General features: G+C 36.8%; 1 protein-coding gene across 2 annotated transcripts in view; it reads left to right on the top strand.

Annotated features, from left to right (window-relative positions):
• BLOC1S5 (biogenesis of lysosomal organelles complex 1 subunit 5) overlaps positions 1 to 23,087 on the top strand; it is a 114,323-nt gene that overhangs the window by 35,808 nt on the left and 55,428 nt on the right. Inside the window, exons 4-5 of one of the 2 annotated variants that reach the window (XM_081087243.1) lie at positions 5,634 to 5,692; positions 20,621 to 22,361. In XM_081087243.1, the coding sequence (XP_080943369.1) occupies positions 5,634 to 5,692; positions 20,621 to 20,800 (239 nt within the window). In that variant the 3' untranslated portion in view covers positions 20,801 to 22,361. Of the gene's footprint in view, positions 1 to 5,633; positions 5,693 to 20,620; positions 22,362 to 23,087 lie in introns of those variants that run through there. The other variant, XM_081087242.1, reaches the window with a different exon arrangement.

Raw genomic sequence — 23,087 nt, 5'->3', positions numbered from 1 at the left:
CTTTCCTTCTTTCTCCCCTCATGTATATTTAATTAACAAATCCTTCTGGCTCAGTGACTCTTATTTTCTACCTCCCCCCCACCCCGCCCCCCCACCACCACTTGCTTTGTTCTAGCTACTCTGGCTACCTTATTCTTCCTCTAATGTGCCAAGCACACTCCCACCTCAGGGCCTTTGCACTTGCTACTCCCTCTGTAATACTCTTTTCTCAGATTTCTGTACATTCTCATTTCCTATTTGTCTCTGCTCAGATGTCAACAGTGAGACCTAACACAGCCACTCTAACATTCGTCTCCCCTCACTTTGGCATTCTCTGGCCTCCCTACCTTGCTTTGTTTTTCTCCATCATTTCCTGATATGCTAACTATTTATCTATATGCTCTGTCTCCCCAACTAAAATAAGTTTCATGAGCTCAGGGACTCTGTTCTCTGCAGTATCCCTGGCACCTAGAATAGCAGTGGCTGGCACATTGTAGCCACTAATTATTTATTTATTGAAATAAATGAATGAATGAGAATTCAGCCAACATCTGCTCCTAATACCAAACCAAAATTATTTTCTTATGTATGTATTTGAGGTTTACACATACCTACCATGACAGGATGAATTTGTTTCTTTTATGTGAAGACAGTTGGGATATTAACTACTATGTGCAGCACAGTTACTGTATGTTATACTAATTTCCTTGAATAAACTTTCAGTTGAGAGAAAATAATTTGATAAATTATTGACTTTTTAAAGTCAGTATAGTTTCCTAAAACACTGAGACAACAGGGGCAACTGCTTCCTATTGATCAGTAAGTCCTGTGGAAGTAATAGGAAGGTTTGGATAAATGGACCTTTTCCTCTTTGAGTCTCTAATTGTGAAGAAAGGGAATGTTTGCTGTAGTCAGGTGACTTTCCTAGACTTTAGAAAAGCAGATTTTATTATACTCAGAAAGTAAACCATTTTTTTTATTGTGTGGCTAAAGAATTAAAAAGTAAATTACTTCAAAGGAATTTTCTAGAAATACGTATTTTGTCTAAGCACCAAGACAATCCTGGTAAGGAACAAAAGTATGACTTTGTCAGATCTGTTCTAATTAAATTTTAAAGGATATAATAAATGACAAAATAAATGTCATAGTCCTATAACTCTTGTCAGATTAAACCAAGAAAGACCTGAAAATAATGAAACAAAGACCACAAAATGGATATTTTTAAGCCTTCCTTCCATCACCCTCCTCCAAAAAAGTAAAAAAATAAAAAACCAGGAAATTATAAAAACCACTGCTCAGGAAAGATGATGTAATATTAATACTACTATAGCACAGAAAGAAGGCAGATCTAATCAGCACCTATTTTGGTTTGTTTTCATCTTTTCTGTTAGAACAAACAATGAATGATAGGGAACCTAATTTTCAGTACTAAAATACTGTCTTTGATATAACTATAAAGCAAATGGTTACTGATGAAAACCTGACGTTTAAAAGCAGAATCCTCCTCTTAACCATATTTTCACAGGGTGGGTCCTAAAATTCTTCTGAAAGAGAATCACAGTCCCCGCCCTGTTGTGGAACTTGTGACCTAGTTGGGGCCAGATTGAGGTGAGATAGGAAGGCATAATTGTAAAACAGCTAGGTGAACCTCTCTTTAAGCAAATGCAAGCTAAACTGGTAGGGTGTTACATACCAAATAAGGGGACATTCTTATAGGGAAAGGATTAATCCGGGGGGATTTTATGAAGGCAGTAAACCTTGAACTGAGCTTTTGAAACAAGTAAAACATTTCAATTATAGGAAAGGAATAAGGAAAGCACTTTCAGTAGGGATAGTATAGTAAATAGAATAATAGTTCTAATAATAGAACAGTAGCATTTCTTGACTGCTTACATCTGTCAGTATTACACATGCCATTACTTCTACACATGCCTTATAGAGACAAATGAAAATATTTACTTGGGTAAGAAGTAAATAACAGCAGTCAGAAGTATTTTAAATAGAATATTATGTACTGATTTATTACTCTGCTTACTATGTGTGAAGAACTATGCTAAGTGACTTTTATTAGTATTTAAATATGTGCTATCTTATTTAATTCTTGTATCAATTCTGAAGTCCTCTTTGTTGTTTTACAAATGGAGAACTAAGATGCTACAAAATTAGCAACAGTAGCAATAACAGCACCTGGCAATAAATATTTGGCAAATGAATGAAAGAATAAGTAAACAAACATGCCAAAGATCAGTGAGACAACTAATAAGTGCTCACCTCTAGATTTAACAAAGTCTGGAGGAGAAACCAAAATTGCAGCATAGGTAAACACCGGAGTTTGCTGCCTCGAACAACCACTTCAAAAATACAACTAAAAGACGGAACGGACATCATCCAGATCCACAGGAAGGCTGACTGCGTGGAAGTTCTACAACTAGGAGGAAAGAGAAAAGCATACCGAGACTCAGAGGAGGTGCGGTGTGGAAGTAAAATACTAAGGTGCGGAGGTGCATGCGGAGCGGGCTGGCAGCTGAGGGCGCGGTTGTCTTTTTCAATTGGGAGGGAGTCTCAGGCTCTGAGCTCCAGTTCTGGGCGAGTCTCTGGGGACCCAGACTAAAACAGGAGAAACGGGACAGTCTGGCATCGGTCGGAACTCGAGGGCAGCTTTCTCCGAGGTACTTGCAGCAATTGCTGGGACACTGAGAAACAGAGCCTCTGAGGGCAAGACTGAGAGCAGCCATAATTGCTAACCCTGCCCTGTTGATCCCGTGGGACCCGCCCCACCCAAGCCCTGCAGGGAGACTTTTGCTGGATAGCCTCAGGCAAAGGCTCGATTAACACCTCCCTAGAGATCCAGGAGCCAGGAAGCCCAGAGGTCAGAGTGGGACCATCCAGTTTGCAGCTCCGTGGAACCATAATAGACACACTCAGGGGGCAGACTCAGTGAGCACCAAAGCCCCATCGAAGCAAGTCTAGCCCCAGAGGGGTGTCTCCAGCACAGAAGTTCTCCCACTGCAGACACAGCTGATTCTCACAGCCAATTGGCCTGGAGGTCAATTCCTCACAGTGATAACTACAACAATCAAGGTTTAATTACAATAAGACTGTGCACAAAGCCCACAAGGGGATGCACCAAGAGTGTCTACCTCAGGTAATTGGAACACTTAGCACAGAAAGGCACTCTATCTACACAGCGAAGCATAAAAAATGCCGAGACAAAGAAACAGGACACAAATGACAGAATAGGAGGAAAGCAAACTGCTGGATATAGCGTTCAAAACCACACTTTTAAGGTCTTTAAAGAACAGTCTAGAAGCCGCCGATAAATTTAATAAGGCCCTCAAAAAGACTGGTGAGACCACTGATAAATGTAGTGAGATCCTCAAGAAATCTAATGAGACCCTCGATGTTGTGATAAAGGACCAACTAGAAATTAAGCATACACTGACTGAAATAAAGAACATTATACAGCAGCCCAGAGGATCACAAGAATCAAGTCAAAGATTTGAAATACGAAGAAGCAAAAAACACCCAACCGGAAAAGCAAAATAAAAAAAGAATCCAAAAATATGAAGATAGTGTAAGGAGCCTCTGGGACAGCTTCAAGCGTACCAACATCCGAATTATAGAGGTGCCAGAAGAAGAGAGAGAGCAAGATATTGAAAACCTATTTGAAGAAATAATGACAGAAAACTTCCCCTACCTGGTGAAAGAAATAGACTTACAAGTCCAGGAAGCGCAGAGAGCCCCAAACAAAAGGAATCCAAAGAGGACCACACCAAGACACATCATAATTAAAATGCCAAGAGCAAAAGACAAAGAGAGAATCTTAAAAGCAGCAAGAGAAAGAAAATCAGTTACCTACAAGGGAGTACCCATACGACTGTCAGCTGATTTCTCAACAGAAACTTTGCAGGCCAGAAGGGAGTGGCAAGAAATATTCAAAGTGATGAATACCAGGAACCTACAACCAAGATTACTTTATCCAGCAAAGCTATCATTCAGAAGTGAAGGCCAGATAAAGAGCTTTACAGATAAGAAAAAGCTAAAGGAGTTCATCACCACCAAACCATTATTATATGAAATGCTGAAAGGTATCCTTTAAGAAGAGGAAGAAGAAGAAAAAGGTAAAGATACAAATTATGAGCAATAAATACACATCTATCAACAAGTGAATCTAAAAATCAAGTGAATAAATAATCTGATGAACAGTATGAACTGGTGATGGTAATAGAATCAGGGACATAGAAAAGGAATGGACTGACTATTCTTGGGTGGGGGAAAGGGGTGTGGGGTGAGGGAAGAGATTGGACAATAATCGTGCACCTATGGATGAGGACAGTAGGTGGGGAGTGAGGGCGGAGGGTGGGGTGGGAACTGGGTGGAGAGGAGTTGTGGGAAAAAAGAGGAACAACTGTAATAATCTGAACAATAAAGATTTCATTAAAAAAGAAATAAAGTCAAAAGCAAGGAAAAAAAACAAACAAAACAAAGTCTGACTCTTAGCCTGCACACTAAACAGTGAAGTAAGTGATGACATTTATCTATGTAAATACAATGGATCCAGTAAATGAAAAGGTTTAAATAACTGATGGATTAAAACCAGCTTCATTGATGAAATTATAAGAGGAATGGAGTATTGAGGATAAGAGTCAAGCCTTAGAGTCAGAGATCTGATTTTAATCCTACTTTTTGTATTTATCTTTTATATAATAAAAACCCAGTGGTCGTAAAGCTGTAACAACCAAAGACTAGTCACCAGGAGGCCTCGCTGCGCACAGGTGGGCGGGGCTGCGTGTGCAGCAAGGTGTGCGCGGGTGGATGGGGACTTGACTCTGGGTCCTGCCCCACGCTAGGACTGGGGGGGGGGGGGGGGCCGGTTCCCGGGTCTCGCACGATTTTACGTGCTGGGTCACTAGTTAGTCATATTACCTCCTTGAGTGACATCTACCTCTTTACCCCTGTTTTTTACAAATGCCAGTACTCTGTAAAGTGTGACTGTGATTCTCTTCTAAATAGAAAAGTGGGATTAAAAGGAATAATACATGGAAAGTACAGGTCTTGGCACCATAGTACTAATAAATAACTATAGTAATTATTACTAACAGTTTTGGTCCATTAGAAAGGAAAACAACTCAATGAAAACAATCTGGAGAAGTTTGAATGTGGCAGTGGCAGCCAGGATGAATTTGAAGACGAGAGCAGAGGCAAGAAGAATAGTAGAAAGTTGTTGAAGCATTCCAGTAATGTCTGCAAGAGAGCAGTAGTGTGCAAGAGACAAAGGGAGAGGGGCCTAGTGATTGGGAAAGACACTGTAAAGGCACAATCAAAATGTAATGCAAAGTTTATATCTTTTTAGACAATTCTAAGGTTATTGTTGACAATTTGTCATTGGAATTAGTACTTAAATGCCTTTGGCTTGCAACTCAAAGCTCAAGAATGATGGTAGTTCTGATTATGACATACTGAATATATTGGTAGAACTTCTTTTTTTGCTACCCCACCACAACCAAAATAGTATCGTGGTTTTTTGTTGTTGTTGTTGCTGTTTTTTGCATAGTTTTTTGAGATCTAAAACATTCCACATATTTGTTTTCCCAGGTCATTCTTTCATTGATCAAGGGCTGCTAATTGAAAACCCATTCTCTGTTTTATTTCAGTGCAAGCAGCTACTGACTCAGTCTGTAGACTCCAACAGAGGGAGCAGGAACGAAAAAAGGTAAAAGTGGATCATTTGGGTATTGGAGCCTCTAACTTCAGGGCTTTTATTATAATCATATTATTAGCTTTTGATAAAAAGAAGTTATCTGAATTTGGTTTTTTATGCAATGATTTTAAAAGATTTTAAAATGGCTAATTCGTTCATGATGTTTTGAAGAGGTATGGGCACATGATTGCACCATCCATATTTTTATAGTTTAAATTACAGACCTTGACCTTTTTTTTCCACCTTTTCAACATTTCCATCTTTTCCTTGAAAGTGGTATTTGTCTTATGGAGGAGAGAGAATAGGACTTTTACATGGAATAAAAAATACTTACCAGATTGGAAATATAAATCTTCCTTTGCGCCTGAAGCATTGAGTATAGAATGTATATTTCTTCTAGAAAAGGAAGCATTCATGCCTGTGGATGGGTTATTTAGTGAATAGTCATAAGTGCATGTGAATCACTTGCTGGGTAGTGCTTTGCTTATTTTAATTATATCTTAACTAAATTCAGATGTGGAAAAATAGCTTAAGGATTTAAGGTCCTGTTATAATTTGGTGTTTTCACATATAATTTTCATGAATTACTTATATAGCTTATTTATTGCTTTAAACCAATAAAGATACACTTATTAAGAAATGTTGAAAATGCTAAGTCATTCTGAAATACACACCTTTTTGCATGTGCATGTATCAACGAGTGTTACTATCTCCATTTCTCTGGAAGGTGTTGTGGTTCAGATTTGGCATTGTATAAAAATATAATGGAATGAACCTTGCCCCAGTTTGAATTTCTTCACCCTCTGCTCAACTTTAAATATTGATATAAAGTTTAAATATTGAACAGTTTGATGAATCAAGCCTACTGAAAGAACTTGACATTCAAGCCAGGGGGGAAGGCTGCCCAAGAAGAGTAGGATTGTTTCTAGCAGGCCAGGTCAGGAAACAGGCCATTGCGGAGCACCTTGATAAAAGGGCAAGGCAAAGCCATAGGCAGGAAAGTCTGGGTTGGGTGGAGTGTTTGCACTGTGTCTAGAGAGCACTGTAGAGGCAGGAACAGGGGCTTCAATGGGCTTTCCCTGGCTGGACAGATTTTTTTTTTAATCCTCTACTTTGCTAGGAGAAAAATTTTAGTTTGTTAAGTTTGAAGCAGTTTGTATACTCAGGAGGTAAAAGTCTAGGGGTCCCAAACCACTAGTCTATAATAATAAAAGCATAATATGCTAATTAGACCAGACATCCTTCCTGACAGCCTTCCAGATGAAGCCAGGGCTGGGAGGGGAGCCCGGGTCCTGGGTGCCTGCCGGTGGCTGGAGAAAAGCCCGGGTCCCGAGTGCCAGAGGAAAGCCAGTGCCAGCAGCCAAGGAAGAAAGGCCTACTCTTGCATGCATTTTGTGCATCGAGCCTCTAGTACTAATATAATGTAGGATAAAGTAAAAGCTGTGGTCCAGTCACAAGGAACTTTGTAGGATCTGGCAAAAAAGTAATTTATTAGGAGGATGCTAGCATTCGTTTCAACCTTGCTCAATGAGTTGGACTTCAATTGACAGGATATGGGACGAAAAATATGAGAGGGTGACGGATATCATGTGAGAAAAAAACAAAAGATGTTAGAATTCAGTAGTTTGTGGAGCTGGGAATGTGGACTATCTAAAGCATGGTGAGGAACTTTTTTTCTGCCAAGTGCCATTTGGGTATTTATAACATCATTTGCAGGCCATACAAAGTTATCAACTTAAAAATTAGCCTGCTTGCCCTAGTTGGTTTGGCTCAGTGGAGAGCGCGTCGGCCTGCAGACTGAAAGGTCCCCAGTTCAATTCCTGTCAAGGGCACATGCCCAGTTTGCAGGCTCGATCCCCAGTGGAGGATGTGCTGGAGGCAGCAGATCAATGATTCTCTTTCATCATTGACGTTTCTCTCCGTCAGGTTTCTCTCTGAAATTAATACAAATATATTTTTTTAAAATTAGCCTATTATATTTGGTCAAACGTTGAATTAACTCAAACCAAATGCCTTGGCAGGGCCAGACGAAATGATTTTGCAGGTCTCATATGGCCTGTGGGCCAGACATTCCCCACCCTGATCTAACGGGTTATATCTGAGGATGATTGTGGAGAACCTTGATTGCTATATTAAACAAATTGTTAGTGAAGGCACCAGGAGCATTTCTGTGTTTGAGAAGCAAAAAGACTTTTTCTGTAAGAACACTGGCTATTCCTGGCTGTAACATGTGCAATTCTCTTGGCTTTCACAATGAAAATTAAAAAGGGTGCCCTATGTATGTTGAACATGTTGCTGTGTGATTTAAGCAGATTTATGTGAATATGCTCTCACACATTATTGGTCTTTCGAAGACATCGTCAGAGTAGTTATGATTCTGATAAAATGGCAATTCTTTTCATCCTTGAGCAGAACTAACCTAAAATTAAATTGTAATTGGAATGGTTCTTCTTGGCACTTTGAACTTTTTTCACATTTGGTGTATTAACTATATGTAAGTAAGAAAATGACCAGATTTGGTAAAAAAAAAAGTACAGTGTCTTCTATTTCTAGCTGTTTTCTTTATTAGCTAGCTGTATGTTCTTGGACAATGCCTTGAGCTTCAAGCTCTTCATCTGCAAAATAAATACCTATTTTACTTAACCTTATGGATTAATATTTTACTTACCTGATAGATTGTATTACGTGGTTTGTGTGAAATGGTTTTGCAAATTGTATATCACTTTTCATATGTAAGGTGGCACATCTTCCCTGCCAGTTCAATCATTTGTTTAAGGTGCAGGCAGTCACTTTGTGCATAAGAGCTCTGTTGTGGTTTATTAGAGTTGGCAAAGCCCTTGAAAATCCTGCCCATTCATGATTTTCTGAATTAAAAGATGCTGTCCCTGGTTGTTTTTTCTTAAAGTAGCCTCAAGAAATAATAAAGCCCTTAGAATATTTTAGTCATAATTTTATTTCTATAGGTATTATGTTAGAGAACGTTAATGAACTGTCTATAGAGTACACATTAAAGTTACTATTTTAGAATGTACTGAAATGTTGTGTTTCACTAAGGACTGAAATGGAGTGAAACCTACTTGCATAATCAGCCACCCTGAGTATTTTCTTTTCTCAAAATAATGTAATAAAATTAACCAGCTATAAGTCACACAAAGATGTGCTTTTCCTAGAAGAATAAAAATTCTTTATACCAGTGGTTCTCAACCTTCCTAATGCCATGACCCTTTAATACAGTTCCTCATGTTGTGGTGACCCCCAACCATAAAATTATTTTCGTTGCTACTTCATAATTGTAATTTTGCTACTGTTATGAATCGTAATGTAAATATCTGATATGCAGGATGTGTTTTCATTGTTGCAAATTGAACATAATTAAAGCATAGTGATTAATCACAAAAACAATATGTAATTATATATGTGTTTTCCGATGGTCTTAGGCGACCCCTGTGAAAGGGTCGTTCGACCCCCAAAAGGGTCTCGACCCACAGGTTGAGAATCGCTGCTTTTATACTCTTCCAAGGCAATGAACCTTTAGTCTTTATTTCTTTTTCAGAGTTTATGTAGTTAGCAATAGATTTGAAATACGTATCTTTAAGAATTTTTTTTTCTGTCATCTGGCTTTTGCCAAAACTTTGACGTGGCAAAGGTTTCACACTACAAATATATAGAAGACATAGAGGTAAAGTTTAATTTCTCATCTAGCAAATATGTACAAAGCAAAATTGACGTCTAGCTGCATTTTGCAATCTAATGTTAATTGTTGTCCTTAGTTATACTGTTGGCTACATTTTGTGTATTTGAATGGCTCTCAGAACAAAGAAAGATGGGAGTAGTAATGGAATAAAATGGACTCTTTCCATTAATCATTAATTCTTTTATGTTAAGACAATTTGTGGAATTCTGTGGGAAGTAAATTATGATAAACGTCATTCATCCAAATCACATTTCCCACAATTGATATCTAAAAGTACATTCATAAGAACAATAAATGTCTTGAAAACGACTCACTAATACAAAGTTGTATTTTGGATGCTAGCAATAAGAGTAGTGCAATGAAAATACAAGTAGCATAAAAATAAAAGAAAATACAAGTAGCTTATAAAATTCACTGGCTCTTAAAAATATGCCATCAAGGGAAGTGAGCTTGTTAATATGTGCGAATAGTTTAAACTTGGTTTCCATACACAAATATCAACTTTTGAAGCCACATTCAACCAAACTAGAGATAGTAATGAAGTAAACATGAATCCTTTGATTCATCTTGTCCACAAATATTTATTAGATTTAGTTATATCCCAGTATGATTTTTATGAGATCAGTGAGATAACATAGATTATACATTGTTCTTGATAGAGTGTGAAAATGCAGAGTTAATAGATCAATAGGTAATATTCTATTTAAAATCATTACTGACAGTTGTTATTCTGACACTTCTTATCAAAGTAAATACTTTTTCATTTGTTTGTGTCGGGCATATGTACAATTAATGGCATATGTATTACTGACAGAAGTTCCATAGGGCCTTTTAGACTGAGTTTTCTCTGCGACCAGGGTTTCTCAACCTCTGCACTATTGACATTTTGGACCAGATAATTCTTTGGGGGGTGGGAGGGGCTGGCCTGTGCTTTGTAGGATGTTTGCAGCATCCTTGGCCTCTACCCCTTATATGCCAGGAGCACCTTCCCCTAACCTATACTATGACAACCAAAAATCTGGGAGACAGAAGCATCAAAATCCATTCCCAGTTGAGAACCACTGACTTAGACTAAAGCATGCAGAAATATATTATGTGTCCTAGAGTTCATTTCTAGACCTGGTCCTGGAATGGTTTGGCTTCAAGATTGGCTTCTCTTTAAATTTATGTCTAATGGGATATATGTAAGACAGTTTATTATTACTATTTTTCACTTTGTTGTAGAAAGAGACAAAACCATTAAAGCTAATTACTCCTAGTATACAGTTGTAGCTCATTAACAAATTTTCTCTTCAATTTTTTTATTTTGGCATTTTCTAAATGTATCTTCAGAAAATTAGTTGTGTCCATTTTATAAAGAATGTAGTTGGTTTCATTTAAAAGAATCCTCTGAAACCTGATTTGAATTTTTTTATTGTGATAAAATATACCTAACATAAAATTTACCGGTTTAAGCACTTTTAAGTATGCAGTTCAGTAGCATAAAATACATTCGCATTGTTCTGCAGCCATCACCACCATCCATCTCCAGAACTTTTTCATCTTTCCCAGCTGAGACTCTGTACCCATTAAACACTAATGCCCCATTCTCCCCTTCTCACCCCTGGTAACCACCATTCCACTTTCTGTTTCCAAAATTTGACTACTCTAGGTTTCTTTCTAAATGGAATCATGTAGCATTTATCTTTTTGTGATTGGCTTCTGTTATAGTGTCTTCATAGTTCATCTGTGTTGTAGCATGTATCTGAATTTCATTCCTTTTTAAATGTCAGGGCCAGCCTGACAGGGTTGAGCCGGGCTGAGGCAGGGAGGTGGGAATTGAGAAAAGAAAGAAAGACAGGAAAGCGGGGTCGGGAGGACCCCAGTTCTCTTGATGAACTGAAGCGAGTTTATTAGCTATACAATCCTATTTATACACAACACACTGAATAGGAGGTCTGTCAAGAGGAATGTATTCTTTGTCCCTCTTAATCTCTAAGGGAGAGACACAGCAGAAGGACAAGTTCTCAGTACAGCATATCTCAGTAAATAGTTACAGACTTCCTGGTAAGCTATGGAAAGGCTGTTCTCATTCTACAAATGTTGCTCTCATTCTACTGATAATCGCCATCCAAACAAGTCTGGGAAAACTGTGTGGGTAAGGGTCCCACCCTTGCTAGCCCCTTCAGGTGCAAGGACCTTGCCAGCTTACATCTGGCCCCCAACATTTAAAGATGATTATATTTTGTGTATCCGTTCATCTATCAATGGATACTGGGTTGCTTCTACCTTTTGACTATTGTGAATAATACTACTATTAATTTGGGTAAACAGATATTTGTTCAAATTCCTCCTTTTCATTCTTTTGGATCTATACCCGGAAGTGGACTTACTGTATCATATGGTATTTCTATTTTTAATTTTCTGAGGAACCACAGAAGTTGCACCATTTTTATCGCCCCACCAGCGCAGTGTGCAAAGCATTCCATTTTCTCCACATCCGTGTTATTTTCTGGTGGTTTTTTTTTCATAGTAGCCATTTTTTTAAAAATATATTTTATTGATTTTTTACAGAGAGGAAGGGAGAGGGATAGAGAGTTAGAAACATCAATGAGAGAGAAACATCCATCAGCTGCCTCCTGCACATCTCCTACTGGGGATATGCCCGCAACCCAGGTACATGCCCTTGACCGGAATCGAACCTGGGACCTTTCAGTCCGCAGGCCGACGCTCTATCCACTGAGCCAAACCGGTTTCGGCTCATAGTAGCCATTCTAATGGCTATCTCATTGTGGTTTTGGTTTGCATTTCCCTAATGATTAGTGATGTTGAACATCTTAAGCTTTTTGGACATTTGTATATCTTCTTTGTAGAAATGTCCATTGAGATTTTGATGAGAATTGTATTAAATCTTTATATGCCAAGACCATTCAATAGCGAAAGGACAATCTTTTCAACAAATAGTGCTGGGAAAACTGTATGTTCACATGCAAAAAAAAATGATACTGGACCCTTACCTTGTATCATATACAAAAGTTATTTCAAAATGGAACAAAGATCTAAATGTAAGGCCTAAAACTATAAAATTCTTAGAAGAAAACAGGGAAACCTCATGACATTGGATTTGGCAATGATTCCTTGCCTGTGACACCAAAAGCACAGGCAACAAAAGTAAAAATAAATTTTTGTTTTTACTTCACCAAAATTAAAAACGTTTGTGCCTTAAATGATATTATGAACAGAGTGAAAAGGCAATTCCCCAGAATATGAGAAATATTTGCAAATCATGTATTTAATAATGAGTTAATATTCAAAAAATATTTTTAAAAACTATATAGTTCAATCACAACAACAACAATAAAACAGTTTGATAAAAAATGGACAAAGGGCTTTTCCATTGGTCTAAATGTCTATCTTTATGCTAGTCCCACACTGATTACAGTAGCTTTGCAGTATGTTTTGAAATTAGGAAATATGTTGTTTTTTTGGTTTTGTTTTGTTTTTATTATTAGTTAAGGTATTACAAATGTGTCCTCATCCCCCCCATTAACCCTTAACCTCCCCCTCCCCCCCCCCCCCCCCCCCCCGCCCCGCACACTCATGCTCCCATCTCCCTGTTGCCCATGTCCATTGGTTTGGCTTATATACATGTATACAAGTCCTTCGGTTGATCTCTTCCCCTTACCCCCGCCCTCCCCTACTCATTTGTGGATTATAGAGAACAATATGGACTGATGAAAAGGGACAGACCCAAAGACTGAGAAACAGCGATCAGGCTATCAATCCCCAGAAGGAAAGTAGGGGAAATATGTTTTTTAATGTAGGTTTTATTATTTAGATTTGATGAAGCCAACAGATTGGAGATGATTGCCATCTCCAATAAAGATAATTTGGTACTCATAGTTCTCAAAAGGAGGGGGCATGCTATGTACACAGGACCATGTAGGAAGGCACTAGGGTTTGTCAGGCAGAGTGAAAGAGGGAAAACACGGGCAAGAGCTTTTATTGTGGTTTCCAAAGGAAGTTACATATGAAGCAGGGTAATCAGGCTTGTCTAGTTCGAATAATTTTATCAAGCTCTGGGGCATAAGAGCATAGTTGTCTGGTACCTGGCCCAGGGTAGGTAGGTAGTGGCCCAGAATGTGCGAGTACAATAAAGAAGGTAGTTAGGGTATGGGCTTTGTATTGGTTGGCTTGCATATAAAAGGTATTCTCACAGGGTGGTTGTTTACTATCTCTAGGAATAAGTTAGCTCTGGAAGGGACAGTCTCTCCAGGGTCAGCAAGGCCCCAGATGTAAAAACATCATGAACACATGGTTAACATAGTATGAGACATCAATTTTGCTCTTCTTTTTCAAGAATTGTTTTTGTTTTGACTATTTGGTGTCACTTCATATACATTTTGGGATGGATTTTTCTTTTTCTGTAAAAAACATCATTGGGATTTTAATAAGGATTTTATCAAATCTGTAGATCACTTTGGATAGTATTGACATCTTAACAAAATAAAATTTTCCAGTCCATGAGCATGAGATGCCTTTCCATTGATTTATATCTTTAATTTCTTTCAACAAAGTTTTGTAGTTTTTGGCATACAGGTCTTTTGCCTCCTTGATTAAATTTATTCTAAGTATTTTATTCTTTTTCAATGCTATTGTAAATGGAATGGTTTTCTTAATTTTTTTTTTATTCTTTGTTAGGGTATAGAGATGCAACTAACTTTGCATGTTGATTTTGTATTCTGTAGATTTGCTCAATTTGTTTAGTATTTCTAGCAGTTTTTTGTGGAATCTTACAATTTTTGACATATAATTCATGTTGTTTGTGAATACAGATAATTTTACTTCTTCCTTTCCATTTTGGATGCCTTTTATTTTCTTGCATAATAGCTCTGGTTAGGACTTCAAATACTATGTTGAATAGAAGTTGAAAAAGCAGAATACTTGTCTTATTCCTAATATTGGAGGGAAAGCTTTCAGTTTTTCACAATCAGATATGATAGCTGTGAGTTTTTCACATATTGCCTTTATTATGTTGAGATAGTTTCCTACTATTACTGGTTTTTAAGTTGTTTTTATCATGTCAGGGTGTTGAATTTTGTCAAATGTGTTTTCAGTATCAACTGAGATGATTGTTTTTTTTCTTCATTCTGTTGTTGTAGTGTATTTTGTCAGTTGATTCTCATGTGTTGAACCATCCTTGCATTCCAGGAACAAATCCTACTTGATTATAGCATCTGATCCTTTTGATATACTGTTGAATTTAGTTTGCTAGTTTTTTGTTGAGGTATATGTTGTATCAGTTAGTATTAGCACAGTGCTGGCCTCATAGAATGAGTTAAACCTTCCATCCTCTTTAATTTTTTTTGGAATAGTTTGAAAAGGATTTGTGTTAATTCTTGAAATGTTTGGTAGAATTCACTAATAAAGTCATCTGCTCCTTGTGTGACTTTGATTTTTAATACCACATGATTTTTTATGATCACTTGCTAGAAGAAACAAAGAAAAATGAGACCAAAGTTAGTTGTACTTTTATTTTTAACTAAAAAATATATGTATCTTAAGTGATTCACATTGTGTTTTTTAAAATCTCTTAATTATTTTTGATATTGGAATGTGAAATACATATTTGTTTTTGCCAATCCTCATGACTCATTATGTTTGGTTTGAACAGCATTATATAGCAAAAAAGAACAGAAAACTAGATTTTTACTATTGATTCTACCCCTTTCTCACTGTGTGACCTTGGAAAGAGATCCATCAGAACAGTGTACCTATCATATTTGACATTAGAATAGATCATCTTTAAACCCCTCCCCGACAAAATTATTTGTAATACATAATAATCCTGATGTTAAAGAATAATGATAAGAAAAAAATGCAGATAGTATTTTTTAACTTAATGTACATAATTATACCATTAAAAAAGTAAACAATTTAAAAAGTGCTATAACAGCAAAAGGAAAAAGTAAGAGAGTGATCATTTTATTTTATTTTTTTATATAGTTTATTGATTTTTTATAGAGAGGAAGGGAGAGAGATAGAGAGTTAGAAACATCGATGAGAGAGAAACATCGATCAGCTGCCTCCTGCACACTCCCCACTGGGGATGTGCCCGCAACCCAGGTACATGCCCTTGACCGGAATCGAACCTGGGACCTTTCAGTCCGCAAGCCGACGCTCTATCCACTGAGCCAAACCGGTTTCGGCTGAGAGTGATCATTTTAAGTACATTAATATCGTTTTTGAAAAAAGGAGGAAAAACATATCTACCTACATATTGGTCTGTTAACAGTAATGGTAATAATATTATAGTTTGCATTTGATTCTTAACTTATGCAAATTTATTAATGACTTCATCAAATTTGACCTTTGAATATTCAACTTAAAATAGTATATCAGATTTATCAATCTGTTTTGACTCATAGTTTATTGAAAGTACTTTTATTATACATTTCAAAAAGTTTTTCAAATGAAGTCTAGAAGAGATTTATAAAAATCACATTTTACAATAAATTCAGAAATTGCAATGCTGTCTTTGTTTCTTTGAAAACTATTCTAATGGCTCCTGATATTTCCGCATTATAAAAATTGTAAATACAAATAAAAACATACAAATTTACGTACAAAAAATGGTATGGTAATGTAGAATGATAGATTTGAAACTAATTCGGGTTTTATTTCAGCAGTTGCTCTGCCATCATTGGTTAAATGCAAGAATATTTAATTACCCAGAGGTTGGAGAAGCTGAACATCCAGAGAAAACTGAAATGATTCTTAGCTACTGGGAATTTACATTTGAAATGAACAGCTGATTTCAACTTTGTCCAGGACTGGCTATTTAAAGTGGGAGTCCTCTAAATTAACTCCAGTGTAGAATACAATGTTTATTAAAGATTAACTATAAAAATCTGTTAATTTGTAACATATATTGTTAAAATTCAACAACCTCAGCAATTGTTTAGGACTTAGACCAAAGGAAGATTTTTTTATTATTATTACTTAAAGTATTACAAAGAGTACTACATGTGTCTCCTTTTCCCCCTCCTTGACAATCCCCCCCCCCCCGTGTCTTATGTCCATTGGTTATGCTTATATGCATGCATACAAGTCCTTCGGTTGATCTCTTACCCCTCCCTCCTGCCCCCCAACCCTCCCCAGCCTTCCGGCTGTAGTTTGACAGTCTGTTCGAGGCTGCTCTGCCTCTGTATCAATTTTTGCTCATCAGTTTATAATGGTCTTTATTTTTCTTTCATTAACTGGCTTATTTCACTTAGCATAATGCTCTCCAGTTCCATCCATGCTGTTGCGAATGGTATGAATTCCTTCCTTTTTACAGCAGCATAGTATTCCAATGTGTAGATGTACCACAATTTTCTAATCCATTCATCTGCTAATGGGCACTTAGGCTGTCTCCAGATCTTCGCTATGGTAAATTGTGCTGCTATGAACATAGGTATGGATATATCCTTTCTGATTGGTGTTTCTAGTTTTTTGGGATATATTCCTACAAGTGGGATCACTGGGTCAAATGAGAGTTCCATTTTTAACTTTTTTTGAAAAAATATATTTTATTGATTTTTTTTTTACAGAGAGGAAGGGAGAGGGATAGAGAGTTAGAGACATCAATCAGCTGCCTCCTGCACACTCCCTACTGAGGATGTGCCTGCAACCAAGGTTTTGACCAGAATCGAACCTGGGACCCTTCAGTCTGCAGGCTGGCGCTCTATCCACTGAGCCAAATCGGTTAGGGCCATTTTTAACTTTTTGAGGAAACTCCATACTGTCTTCCATAGTGGCTGCACCAGTCTGCATTCCCACGAGCAGTACACGAGTGTTCCCTTTTCTCTGCATTCTCTCCAGCACTTGTCGTTTGTTGATTTGTTGATAGCCATTCTGACAGGTGTGAGATGATACCTCATTGTTGTTTTGATTTGCATCTCTCGGATGATTAGTGACTTTGAGCATGTTTTCATGTCTTTTGGCTTTCTGAATGTCCTCTTTTGAAAAGTGTCTATTTAGGTCCTTTGCCCATTTTTTGATTGGATTGTTTATCTTCCTTTTGTTAATATGTATGAGTTCCCTATAAATGTTGGCGATTAACCAAAGCAAGATTTTTGGTTTAGGAGTATTTTAGTAGTGACATTATTCAGTATTGCCATGCCTGGTGGTAATAAAAGATGGTCTTTCAGCTCTTTGTGTCATTGATTTAAATTCTGTACAGACATTGCACCCCCTGATTGCTTGTACCCAGGGAAGAGCTCACCCACCCTCCTGCTGTTGGTCTGCCACTAGTACCGATTATATCATTACTGAAAAAAAAGGAAGCTGCAAACCGTCATATGTAATGTGACTTCATTTTGTTGTTAAAAAATATATGGTTGTATAAATATAGGTAAAAATCTTCTGAATACCCATCAAACTATTAATAATACTAGGAAAAAAAGATAATACTTGGAAAAGATTTGGTGTGTATGTGTTGGGGAAGAGGAACTATCACTTTCTATAAGACTTAATGTGAATCTGTTTGAATGGCAACATAGCAAAATAGTATACAGTGGAATCATCAAAGGGGATTGAAGTGAATATGGGAATGAAAGAGGAAACTTATTTGAGCTACTTCTATTGTTCGAATTACTATAAGAAAGTATTACTAAAATTAAATCACTACAGTTAAAGAACAAAAAAACTTAAATTGGAGAGGATAAAAAGTAGTGTGACATGCCTTCCAGATTCTTTGCTTGTGATTTTATTTTAATTTATTGATTATTTGGGGCAGGGCAGGGGGGAGGAGAGGGAGAGAGAAAGAACATCGATGTGAGAGTGGAATGTCTATTAGGCTTACCTCCTACACACCCACTACTGGGGATTGAGCCTGCAACCCAGGCATGTGCCCTGACCTGGAATCAAACCAGCAACCTTTGGTGCATAGGACAACATCCAACCAACTGAATCACACCGGCCAGGGTACTTGTGATTTTGCATAATAATAATATTGATCTTTTATTAAGCACCACAGGCACTGAGCTAGGAACTTGACATGTATTACCTCTGATTTTTACAAATATTATTTATGAATAATATTTTAAAGTTAAAGAAACTTTTTAACTTGCTCAGCATCATACAACTGGTAATAAGTGAACCAGAATTTGAAGTAAGGTTTATTGCCTCCCAGATCTTCATCTTTCTCTGTTGAGCTGCCTGAGGGGAAGTGGAACCAGGTCCAAATCACAGCGTCAGCTGAGCCAGTTATGGTGTTTTGATTAAAAATAAAATAATAAATTTTTAAATAACATCTGAGCTTGGATGTTAATGTTCTCTGTATTTATTAAAAATTAATTTACAGCTAAAACGAGATACCATTTTGAGGAAGTTTATTTGCCGTTGTCTTTTCTTTTTAGTCTATTGGCTTTCTCATTTAATAGTGCAAAAGTTCTATGAAAATAATTTATTTTATGTATATTTTGGACAATTACAATCCATGAGGCTAAAAAGTTAAAAAGTAATGTTTTGGATTTTGCTTAACCTGCTTCCCAACTATATTGGATCTGTAAAACCCTCCTTAACCTTCTCTCCTCACTACTGTAATACCTATTAAATTCCAAAAGTCTATGGAACATATTTTAGGCTAATGTTTCACTATAACTCAAACTTCAGACCCTCACCCTCTTTTTACTTGAGAAGCCTCTGTGCTGAGGAACTTCACATAGGATTGGCAGAAAAAGCTCTTGCAATAGCCTTTTTTATTTTATTTTATTTATTTACTTACTTATTATTTTTTTAAAATATATTTTATTGATTTTTTACAGAGAGAAAGGGAGAGGGATAAAGAGTTAGAAACATCGATAAGAGAGAAACATCGACCAGCTGCCTCCTGCACACCCCCCACTGGGGATGTGCCTACAACCAAGGCTCATGCCCTTGACTGGAATCGAACCTGGGACCTTTCAGTCCGCAGGCCGATGCTCTATCCACTGAGCCAAACCGGTTAGGGCACAATAGCCTTTTTTATTTGGTCCTGTGAAAGAGACTTTAGCTACCTATGTAGAACTTCCTCTGGAAAGATCTGATTTACATTTTGTGATAGAAAAGGCATAGGTGTTAGAAAGACTTAAGTGAGACTCTGCAACTTCATAGCTGAGTGACCATAGAGAAGTAAATTAGTGTCCTTAAGCCTTTATTTCTTCGTCTGTAAAATGAGAATAATGTTACTGTGTAAGAGAGGTTTATAGAAGTAGATAAGATACACAAAACAGCTAACAGAAATATGCATTTCATAAATACTTAGAACGTGATGGCTTATCCAGCTCTTCCTCCTGCTTCTCATCATGTCCCAGATAAGAGAGAAAGTAAGGCAGCAAGGACTTTATGGGCCGCGTGAAAACCTGGTTTGCTCTTTTCCTATAGCTCTCTCCCAGCAGCTGAGCTGCCAGTACATAAGCACACCAGGTGCCTAGTGTGCTGGGATTAGTAATGGCTTTAGGTGTTTTGTAGGTTTCTATGGTTTATATCATCATATTTTGATTGTTTGTTGAATAGGACTTAGCTTGTCTCAAAACTTAACTTCTAAAGTTGCATGTAGAATATTTGAGGCAGAGATATAAAGTTATTTTTCATTGTTGTACATATTCAAAGATAATAATTAAAATTATACTAAATTCATGCCTTTTTTACTTATACATTGTTTCATCTCTATTGTTGTGGTCCTCAAAAGCAAAAATTTTATCCTCATATAGAAATATTAAGGAGCATCTCCAAATATTTGACAGCTATGCTTTTGGAGTTTGCTTGCTTTAAGGAATGGAACTGAACCAGAAGAGATTTCTTGAGTGACTAACAATGCATAATTATTTTTAATGCATTTAAAGAACTATTTTGTGTAAGATATACATTTTAATTTCTTATAATAATCATTTCTGGCATATATTCTTTAAGCTTGATTTAAAAGTTATATGCAGTTAAATGGTATTTGAGGAGAAATAGAGGTATGAAAATTTACTTGAATTGTATTTGATTTTGTCATTTAACAATATTAGACATTTTTGAAATTTCGACAATGTGGATACCCATGTTCAGTCATAGTAAGTTTCTAATATGTTGTGTTCTTGTTGGACATTAAAACTATAATGCAGTTTTATCATTGTGATTTTCAAGCTGTGATTGCTATAGTAACCAAATATCAAGAGTTAAAGTTATGTTTGTCTCTTCTGCATAGAAAAATAATTGTCTGAAAAATGTCACATGACTTTCAAATTTTCTTTTCTCAGATTTATAATGACCATTTAATAGCTAGTGAAAACCAGCATATAATCCAGTGGGAAGATTTCATGAAAGAACAACACAACAAACAGGCTGAAGTGGACGAAGAGCACAGAAAAGCTGTGGAGAGGCTTAAAGAACAATATGCTGAAATGAAGAAGGACCTAGGAAAATTTTCAACCTTTTGAGAACTTGAACCACGACAGTGTGAAAGCATTGACTTGCCCCAAAGAACTAACTATTCTCATCAAACCATTTAGCCTCTGCTTCAAGCTTAGCAATATAGTGACACTCATATCAGGAGAAAGAAACTTCTACTGGAGTACTGATTAAATGTTTAGTGGAAAAAGAGTGCTATATCTTTACTGTTTAAGTGCCTATGTATAATTATTTGGGCAAGAGTAGGAAGAAAAATTGGATAAATTTACTTTTCGTTAATCAGAATTGGTCTTCTTGTTACTGATTATCTCAGAGAACTGTAAGTATAGACCTCTTAGAAAAATAATTTCATTCTTATACGGGGTTAATATTAGCTTATTATTGTGGCTTAGAAAGCAGATATAATAGTTGCCTGCTTTAGCCTCCTTGGCTATTGGAAGAATGTGTAGAGTGTTATTCCATCAGTAATGTAGACAAAAACAATGGTCCTTGGAACATAGATCACCTTTATGAGAGGTGAGAGTAAAACACTCTCTACTGTAGCAAAGGTGGCCCTGTTGGTCATTGAACTGCTGAAAGGTTACAGAGTCTGCAGTGCAGCATAATGCCATGTGTTTCACTGATGACAAGACACACTTATTAAGTTTTGTGGCCTTCCAGCACTTCATACTTTCAGCTTTTAAAACATGCTTAGAAGGAAAAGCTTACCAAAAATATAGTTTGACTTTTAGCCTTTCCAAGAACCATAATCTTGCCCATAGTATTTACCTCATTTTTGTGTCTCTTTTGCTGTGGGTGAGCTTTGTAAGACAAATAATCTCTAAAATGTTTCAACTGTGTAATGAGTAATCAGCAAAATCTGCAAGGAGTTCCTCTGGAATCATACAATTATTCTGGCTCTGAATATGCCAGAAGTAATTGCCCATATGGCAAATAATCCATGTTAAATGTAAATCCTTTTTAGCGTTTAGCGTCTGTTCTCATAAGCAGGTGTACTATGATGAAACATGTACCAACTCAGTCATCACTGTGAGCTTTAAAAATCTGCATTTAACAGTGTAATTGAGGAACTAAGTTATTTTTTATTTGCCGTAAACAAAGCAAAATTAAATGCAATATTTTAAGCCCTAACCGGTTTGGCTCAGTGGATAGAGCGTCGTCCTGCGGACTCGAAGATCCTAGTTTCGATTCCGGTCAAGGGCATGTACCTTGGTTGCAGGCACATTCCCAGTAGGGAGTGTGCAGGAGGCAGCTGATCAATGTTTCTCTCTCATCGATGTTTCTAACTCTCTATCCCTCTCCCTTCCTCGCTGTAAAAAATCAATAAAAATATATTTAAAAAAATAATAACATGCAGTATTTCAAGAGGTTTATAGCAAATGAATTTGAGGTATGGATAAATCTTTCAAATGTTTTTTATTGCTCTTCAATAAAGAAAGGCACTGAAAGAACATATCCAACTCTCTCATGTATCTCAGTCTTATTAGAGCAGAAAGTGACAATGCTCGCTTGTGTAAATTTATGGCGTACTGTCAAAGCTGCATTCTTGGCTGCATGTTGAAAATGTGATTAAAGTTAATAGAGGAGATGAAATAAGTATTTGAGATTTCTTTCAATAACACTGAACTTCTGCCAACTTTCTCTGTCCGCTACTGTAGGCTTGACAGGTTCATCAATCATCCTCTGGTACCTGGACTCAAAAGGGCTCTTGCTGACACAGAGGCATGTTGGAATTTTCTTAATTCTCTTTCAGTGGATGGAAAAAAACACATACTTTCAAAAATATCCCACACATGAAAAGCAAGGGGAGCCTTAAATGAAAATTCCCTTTGTACTATAGGCAGTTTTTGGAATGCTATTAATTGCCAATGCACCATTGAATAGACTCTATAACCAAGAAATCAGGACTGTGTGAGCAGGAATGTATTCTTAACTGTGGTTACTCAACTGGTGCAACAAGGATTTCTGATAGTATTTGTCCATCTCATAGGAATAATAAGTACTTTACCATATGAGTTTGTATATACTATATAAGGATCTAAGGGACTTCTTAAACCAAAATGAAATAATTGGCTTTTTGACCTTTAAACATTTAATATACCAACTTCTCTCTTTAGCTATTCAGTATAACTTCTAAAAGAGATGGTTGGTTTGCCTCCCTTTTAATACTCTAGTAGTGAGCACTTTCATTTATATTTCTCAATCTACAAATCACTTTTTATATGTATTATACATGTATATTAGCTTTAATATGGTAATTACATAATTTACAACATTTTTGCTGTTTATGACATTGAGCAGAGATAAGGGGTTCTG

The sequence above is a fragment of the Myotis nattereri genome (assembly GCF_964212035.1).
Source record: "Myotis nattereri genome assembly, chromosome: 3".
In the NCBI taxonomy this organism is placed as follows: domain Eukaryota; kingdom Metazoa; phylum Chordata; class Mammalia; order Chiroptera; family Vespertilionidae; genus Myotis; species Myotis nattereri.
Note: the sequence above shows the minus strand (reverse complement) of the source record. Positions and strands in the feature narration are given on the sequence as shown.